Raw genomic sequence first — 8,903 nt, forward strand, 5'->3', positions numbered from 1 at the left:
TGGTATAAGCTACTTGTATGTAGACCAATATATGGAAACAATATTGATGTTTACAATATAATCACAACTGGTCAGTGTAATTCCCATTATATAATGAATAACACTTTCATGCAATATGTACTGTGCTCTACAACTGTTAGTTTTAGTCAGTGAATGTCACACAATCCAAATGTTTCTAAGCCTTTTCCATTTTATGAAAAATCTAATGAATGTAGTTGTGGGGGGAAAGTAAATAGTTTAAAATTTGGGGATTTTTGGCAAGAAAATGGTATGGTCAGATTTGAATTGATATTGAATTCTGGCACAGACTCTCAGCTATGGCAATTCAGTCTAAAAATGTTTGTATAAGCCTTTAAAAATCCAAAGAAACCTTAACTAATATACCTTTCCTTCCCTCTCTGTCTGTTTCTCTCTTTCAGGAGTCTTAGCTGCCAGAGAATCTCCCTCCACAAGAATATGTTTCTCTCCTTCATCTTGAACTCCATTGTTACTATAATGTGGCTCTCGCTCACTATGGTCAATAACCAAGCCATGAATGCCGGCAACCCCGTGAGCCACTGAATTTATCTTTCATCTGTATTTCATCTCATGACACTAATGAATTTCAGCTGCCTAATTTCCCTATGTTAAAAAATGTCCTACACTTAACTTAATGGTGTGCTCATTAGGCATTATAATCCATAGCTTAATGCATTACTCAAATTGGGTGTTTTTCTGTTTTTAATTGTATTCTTTATGGGTTAAAGTCTGGTTCTAATTCTTTATGGCACATTTGAAGTGAAGTCTTACCATTTCCTGTCCTTCAGGTGAGCTGTAAGGTCCTGGCTGTGCTTACTCAGTATACGACTATTTCCAACTACTTCTGGATGCTGTGTGAAGGCATCTACCTCCACACGCTCATCATAGTGGCCGTCTTTGTCGGGGAACAGCAACTCTTCTGGTACTACGTCGTGGGATGGGGTGAGTCAGGAGGATTTCACTGCCATTTCCAAACTACTTGATTTTGTGTTTCATTGCAAACTGCTTCCATCTTGTGGTTGTGTCCATGTTATCTATGCCTATAATTACACTGGGCATATGGCCCAGAAGATTCAAACAATGTTTACAGAGACAACATTTAAAGTACCCCTCCACTCAAAAATGTGTTTTTCTTATGTTAGTGTCCCCTAAATTGTCAGACCTTGACTTCTGACTGATACTGAGATCTATCTGTGCAAAGTTTGTCACTAGAGATGTGTTTTCACATTCCTCCACTGAAGGGGAAGATGTCGGTACGCTTCCTTAAAATCTGAGATTCAAACGTACTCTGGGCAAGTTAGATTTGGGACATCACCAATTCAAAAGCCATCGCAATGGCACCGGCACTGCTGGTACAGTAGCTGAAAATGTTCTGACTTAAGCTTTCTATAACTGAAAATGTATATAGCCACTTGAGTTGAGTAAGTTATTTAAAGTTAATTACTTAAAAGAATAGTTTAACATCTTAGGAAATATGCTTATTTGCTTTCTTGCCAGAGTTAGTTCAGAAGATCGATACCACTGTCAAAAGGAAAAACTCCCCCCAAAAACCCTTTTATCATGGAAGAAATGGAAGAAACCTCAGAAAGAGCAACAGAGGAGGCATCCCACTCCCAGGACTGACAGTCAGTTACCTAACTGCAGAAGCCTCTGTAGAGATTCAGGATGTCAGTCTGATATTTCTGTCTGTGTTTCTCTCTCTTTGGCAAAGGTTTTCCCGTCATTCCTGCCATCACGTATGCTGTGGCTCGTGGTCTCTTCTTTAACGACAAGTAAGATGTCATATGTTTACTATTGTCACAACTGTGAAGCCTGATCAAGACCAGGAACTGTAACAGTATGCAGTCTACTGTAACATAACTACAGGCCAGGGTTTCTCCCTCTCTCTCCTTCCTGTTACCTTTTTTCTACTCTGATCACTTTCAGGCTGAGAGGAATTGAAAGTTATGGATTAGCCAAGTGGTATTTGCGTGAGCCCTTTGTTTGCTGAATATAGTAGTAACGATGAATGATTCAGGCTTTAATTAAGCCCCCAGGCTTTCTATGTCACTGGGCATGTGAAAGCTCCCCAGAGCTCACCTTTTTCTTGCTCTCTGTGTTTGTTTCAGGTGTTGGATCAGCTCACACACACACCTGCTCTATATCATTCATGGGCCCATTCAAGCTGCACTGCTTGTGAGTAATTAATAAAAGTATATTTTATAAGCTATTCCCTTATATCACTTAAGATTACTTTGAAATGATCAGCCACAGATTGTATCTTGTTCGTTCAAACCTTCAAAACTGTTTTTCAAATACTTAGTGACAACAAAAGGCAGATTGGTTGAGTACTTTTACCTGAAACTCATAATGCAAATGAACACTGTGGTTGATATATGCAAATATACAGTCAACACACTACTGGCAGTTATTAGTCAGTTTTTGTTGGCAGGGCTGTTCAGCAGAAACACAACTACCAAACTGTACTGATATTAATATGCCACTGAGATGTGAAAGCACTTACACATGTTTACCTTCACATGTGGTGTTTTCATTTGATTTAGTAACTTTGGAATGGAAGAACATACATCATTGTTCAATTTCTGGTCAAAATATAGTACGCTGCCTTCAAATGGAACTTGTGAGGTTGTGTTTTTCACATGGAAATTCAATACACTATGTTTGCCTTGAAGTGGTGTAACATAACTATTGCCAGGAAATCTCATCAAAATTATATTGTGCGTTCTCCATTTAAATGCCATGCAGAGGACAAGAGGAAAAGAGGTTATGTGAGACTTACTTCCATGAGCTCTTTATTTGAAGGTGTTGCTATAGTGCCACCATCAGGCCAGTCATTGTAATGCATTAGATAATATGCAAAGATGTGCCTTCCCTTCAAGTTTAGTCAAGTCAAATACTGTATATCAGTAACATTAACAGATTTCTATCTCTGTCTCTCCCTTCTCTTCCACTTTCATTTCATCCACCCATCCATCTGTCCATCCACCCACCCAATCTATGTAGGTGAACTTTTTCTTTCTCCTGAACATCGTCCGAGTCCTGATCACCAAGCTGAAAGAGACCCACTGCGCTGAGTCCACAGCCTACATGAAGGCGGTGAGAGCCACCCTCATCCTCATCCCTCTGCTGGGTGTCCAGTACATCCTTTTCCCCTGGAGGCCAGAGGGACGCATCAGCCGGGCCATCTATGATCTCTTTATAAATATCTGCTCCCATTTCCAGGTACGGTCAACAATAAACTGCACATTAGAGTATAAACAAAATGCTAATGCTGCTACTCACCACAGAGACTCCTAAACAAACTCCTATTGTGAAGTTAACTACAACAAATTCACACCAATAATCTGCAAGTTTTTCTTCATGAATATGTCTCAATTTATGAGATGTTACCTTTTCTGTTTTATTACAGTTGATTTACAGTTGGTGTTTGGCATGAAGGCTTTTCATGATATTAAATACCATTAAATTAATTTTCATTAAGCAACGACATCAAACTAAAGAGCACTTTGAACAATTTCCATTACACTGCAAAGCATGATAGAGCCACCCTCTGCTCTTGAATTTGAAAAAAACAAGTGCTATTTGGCCTCTTGCTTTTGGAAACTGGACATTCCACTGCTTCTTGTATTAATGTTAGTCAAATTGGTTTCTTGTGATAGTCAGTTTCAAATTCACAGCAACTACAGAAAAAGAAACCATACCATTTGGTTCATGTAAATAAAAGTGATTTTGTTGATTAATTTACATTCACTATTTACAGGATAATCTCACTGACATCTGTTTCTGTATTAATATTTAATCTATGTCCTATTACTTTGCAGGGACTCATGGTGGCAATTATATTCTGTTTCTGCAATGCTGAGGTATCATATTTCATTTTTCAAAGATACTCTAAACTGCTAAAAACTAACAGAGACTTCAGGTAGATCAGTTGTTTTGACCCAGATAATGTAAACTGTTACTAAAAACTAGTTAAACTAAACTCTAACACTAGAGCAAAAATATAATGACATTTATTTAGAAAAGAACTAAAATATTGAGACGCTTGACTATCATTGTTGACGTCCAGGCCCAGACAGCGCTGCAGAGGAAGTGGGCTCAGTGGAAGTCTGCCTGGGGTAAAACCGGTTGGGGAGAAACACCTATCACCAAGAACCACTTTAACTACCACACCAACTCCTCCATTACCGAAACCAGCCGTGCCACCATCAACTTGGAGCAGCCTTCTGCGCCTTCTGAACAAAACAAAAATAGCCACTTCTTGTTCAGCATGCAGCAGAAAGCCAACGGGCAGCAGACGAACAGCCAGACATGCCACAACGGGGAAGTGGACATGCTCAACAAGTTGGAGACCACGGACGTCTGACTAGAGAAAACGCAGTGGTGATGGTCGTGCCAAACAAACACACACTCACTTACATGTAGACACAAGACTAAAAAAACAAGAGAGGTTGCAGGTGAATTTTCAAAATAAAGGTTAACTGATGGGCAGTGTATGTACAGTATGTACAAAATATCTGAAAAACACTTAAAAAGCATGTGATGTTCATACACACACACACACACACACACACAGATTTTTACAGTAACAACTCCAGTTTTTGGACTCTCATCAAAAAATAATTTATATCATGGTGTCATCCTGTAATCCTAGTATAGTAATGTTTTTTTTGTGAACATGTGTTCTGTTGATGGAATGTCCACTCGGGTATTTCAGTTATTTTTTCCCTAGTTTTTATAATGTATTTTTTGTTAGAATGGAGAAAGGTGCAAATCCCAAACTTGCCATTTTGATATCACAAATGAAGAGCTTTGTTTGTGTAATCTGTTCCCTTATGAAGCTTCTGAGTGCTTTACCCGTGCACCACTGTGACCAATGAATGTCATAGCCCACTGATGTGATCTATATGTTCTTTTAATTGCTTTTATCAAAGAAAGATAATGTAATCGCCACTGGCCTGCAGAAAGCCAGAGGGCTTAACGTTTTGGAACATACACTGCTTCATTTTGTAGAGCACTTTGAACTAATCTGCCCTATAAAGGCAAAATGCAATAACTATAATAATAGGGTCAAACTTGAATTGGACTTTTTGACATCTGTTTTACCATATAAAAATGTATAATACTATATAGAAATGTGTATGTGTGCTCTTGTTTAGAAGCTGCCATCAGTCTTTTTGCACTACAGTATCTGCCACAAAAAGACAGCCAACCCATTAGCAAGAGAGCTATATCAAGTTAAAGCTAGCTGGTGAAATAACCACAGCTATCCTTAGCTAAAGCTAAAACTAAATTTATTTAGTGATTTAACTGCCAATTATAGATATTTAATAATTAACTGACATCTGGTTATTCAGTTAGATTACTCCATATCACTGAATGGCGCAGTAGTAAAATCCAGTCATGATGGAGAAACAATAAACGATAACGTTAACCCAGCTAAGGTCGTGCTAATGGTGCCCAGTTTAACAGAGGAGCAGTAGCCGTCATCAGCTTCTGACTCTAGTGAAATTCATATGATTCAGTGCAGTTCAGTTACTTTTAAATTACATGTTTAAATTTATTAAATTGCAAATTAATTAATTATATTGGTTTCAGTACAGACAGACAGACACCTAATAAAACAGAGAATAGTCTACATTTAATGTCTAAATGTCTATGATCTATGGACTGTAAATAATCAAAATAAAGCTAAAATGGGCAAGAAAGCTAACAAGAAAGAACACATTTTGTTGGTAGCACCTTTTCCCGCTGCATTTTGTGAAGATTATACAAAAGCAGTGTTTTAGTTATTACAGGTTCTATTACAATGATTGTTTTTGTATCAGTTACACAGTTTGACAGCCAACATGAAAACTTTAAACGTTTTTTTCTCAACTTCACTGTTTCTATAGTTCCTGCTCTTTGCCTTTGTAGGGCAGTAATGTTGAAATCAAAAGTCATATTTCAGTTTTGAATGGTAAAACTAGTTCTTAAATGTTTGGACACTGAACAGAAGAAACGCTTTATCCCCACATTGTTGCTGTAAATTAGGTTTGTTAAAGTTGATGGTCGCTATATATGCTTACACAAATCTTCAGTTTGCTAAAATGACTAATTTACTTTTATGGCAAATAAACAGACCTCATTTTAACATGAAATATACCATGTTGAAAGGCCGTCTGACTTTCATAGTTCATATACATAACTCTACTCTACTCGACTCTCCTACTCATGTAGTTGAGTAGGAGATTAAAAGGGACAATCTGTATGTAACTATGAAATTTCTCCATAGTATAACATCCTGGCTACATGACAGCTAATCATGTACGTAGAGTAGTGTGTAGCTAATTTTGAGCCTCATCTGATTCGAACTGATTTACTTCCTTGAACTAAATAATGTGCTGAACATTATGGGTTACATCTCTCCTTATTCAAATTGGGAGCAGAGCTTTGAGTACAGGAGCATTACTGGTGCAGAATTGTTATTTATTTAATTTCCTACAACCTTTACTTTCTATTATGACATGAATTTTATTGTAATATGACCAGAAATCTTAATCTGATATGATGCTTTAATACACATTTAAAATGAATACAAAGATGAGACAGAGCAACCCATTTAGAATTCCAATTTAAAATGTTTCTGCGTCAAATGTAGCTTTTGCAGACAGAACAAGACTGTGCCCAGTTAGTGCATAAATGTTTTTTTTATATCTCTCCACTTCAATCAGCATGGGAAGGAGACAATTTCAAAGACTTGTCTTTATTATAGTGTACTATTTGTAACATTCTGTGTCATTATTGTTGTGGCTGTTAAAATTTGCTGTTTTACTATTGGTTTGTGTTATTGTTACAATATGCTTTTTTTTCACATGCACAAATACAATTTACTGCCACTTCACAGAGATATAATTTAGTAGTTTTTCCATTACTCATGTACTGTGTTGCTGTATGTACACTGGCAGGCTACAGTACCAGCACCTTTTCAGTTTCCACTGGAATACTGAGCAGTCAAGTCTTATGTTTGAAAGTGAGCTAGTAGCAAATGTATTTTGGTGTGATGCATCCCCACACAACGTACTGGGAATACAAATGTTCCAGTGTGGATGCAGTATTGTACGCTGATGTATAGGGAATAAAACACAATTGTGGTAAGAAAACAGATGAGTATGAGAAGGCTCTGTTAAAGAGCGGTGGTTCTCAACTCATTCTGCACAGGGCTCCCACCTGTACACTTTTGCCAATGCTGCCCAGTAAAGAAACAGCTCTCATGGACATATTTGTAAAGAAATTTGAGAAACATTCCAATAAAACGTCAAAAGAAATGTTCATTTCAAGCATATTTTTGTTTTCTATTTTTAACACTGCCATTTATGTGTGGAAATAAAGTTGTTTGAACATAAACCTGTAGTATTCAGTGTGAGTTGTATTTCTGAGTGAAATAATTTAATCTGTGCCACAGTATGATTTTCCATGGTTGATAAATGTCTTTGTTACAGTACTGTACTGCACTTATTAGGTATTTCCACTACTGCTTTATATACTTCTATTCCACTATTACAGAGAGAAATATTGTCTTGCTAACAGTGTATCATGTAGTTAAAATGAGCTCCACCTTGACCCCCTGGTAATGCAGATTTTATGTTGTGATGTTGCTCATTGTAGACAGGGTATAGGACCAGAGAGGACAAGGCAGGGCCTATGGTAGAGAGATCGCTTGAGGACAGAATCTGTAAGGATTGTCTTCCCAAAGTCTTTTTGGCTTTGCTGGCATTATTCAGTGAATTACCTCTTCAACCAGAATTTATTTGATCAACGGTTGGGCAAGGTAGTGAGTCTACCATTGTCTGATTCTCTCACTGCTGTGTAATTAGAGGTACTTAGAGATGTAGGTGCTGTTAAGACACACAGCTGCTGTTTATTAGCTGTAATCTACACGTCCACATGCAAAACTATACAGATTGTTATTTCACATACAAGAAAAGGATGAGGTCCCACCGAGATTTGAACTCGGATCGCTGGATTCAAAGTCCAGAGTGCTAACCATTACACCATGGGACCGGATGGTACCGCCATGATGGCTCGGCGCTTTATAAAGCTTAAGAGACACCTGTGTAAAGTTCATATTGGCACATGTCTATAAAGATAAGACAGAAATACCTTTATTTATCCCGAGGGAAATGTTTGTGCAACCAGGTTTGCCATATCGTAGACGTTGTTAACGTATTAATGTTTTTTATTTGAGCAGAGGTACAACGAGGCAGCTATAACTATTATTATTATTATTATTATTATTATTATTATTATTATTATCTTTTCTTACTTATCTGTATGTATTTTAATAGCACATTTCTTCTGTTTATGTATATGTTTTTATTTCACACGTGCTTTGGCAATGTTGACGTCTGTTTCCCTCGCAAATAAAGCCCCATTGAATTTGAATTTGAATTATAAACAAGATATTTCACTCCCTCTTAATTTATGTTTCGGCAGTAAACGTTGGGTAGACTGGAGCACGAATCCTTCCCGCCTGTGTCATTACTGTAAATTACTTAAGACAGATAGATCTCTGCCTTTTTTATTTCGCCAGTAACCAGTTCACAATTTCACAAATAACAAGCCCAAGACAGTATATAGGATAGTATACTCATTTGGGATTAAAAATTGGCAAACTACTACCAGCCATCTATAGGTTGTAATGGGGTGTGACAGGTTAACATTTTAAAAGAGCAGACAAGGACTTTCATTTCAACATGAGGTGGTAAAAATGCCACATGGGGGCAGTAGAGGATCTATGTACCATATCTATCAATCAAAAAGTCTGTCTGTCTGTTGTATCTTTTCAGTATTTGAACAAAACCATGCACTCTCTTTGGGCTGTATAGTGAGGGATTTCCAGCCTT

General features: G+C 37.4%; 1 protein-coding gene and 1 non-coding gene across 3 annotated transcripts in view; one reads left to right on the forward strand and one right to left on the reverse strand.

Annotated features, from left to right (window-relative positions):
- calcrl2 (calcitonin receptor-like 2) overlaps positions 1-7,410 on the forward strand; it is a 29,807-nt gene extending 22,397 nt beyond the window's left edge. For both annotated transcript variants that reach the window (XM_044212904.1, XM_044212905.1), the window contains exons 7-13: positions 420-549; positions 807-960; positions 1,730-1,790; positions 2,127-2,193; positions 3,022-3,240; positions 3,840-3,881; positions 4,088-7,410. In XM_044212904.1, coding sequence (XP_044068839.1) covers positions 420-549; positions 807-960; positions 1,730-1,790; positions 2,127-2,193; positions 3,022-3,240; positions 3,840-3,881; positions 4,088-4,384 — 970 coding nt within the window. In that variant the 3' untranslated portion in view covers positions 4,385-7,410. The remainder of the gene's footprint in view (positions 1-419; positions 550-806; positions 961-1,729; positions 1,791-2,126; positions 2,194-3,021; positions 3,241-3,839; positions 3,882-4,087) is intronic.
- Positions 7,411-7,989: 579 nt separating this feature from the next.
- Positions 7,990-8,061, reverse strand: trnaq-uug. The gene has a single exon. It is a non-coding gene; the product is annotated as a tRNA-Gln (tRNA).
- Between the last annotated feature and the right edge of the window lie 842 nt (positions 8,062-8,903).

This window comes from Siniperca chuatsi, linkage group LG10 (genome assembly GCF_020085105.1).
Source record: "Siniperca chuatsi isolate FFG_IHB_CAS linkage group LG10, ASM2008510v1, whole genome shotgun sequence".
NCBI classification, from domain to species: Eukaryota; Metazoa; Chordata; class Actinopteri; order Centrarchiformes; family Sinipercidae; genus Siniperca; species Siniperca chuatsi.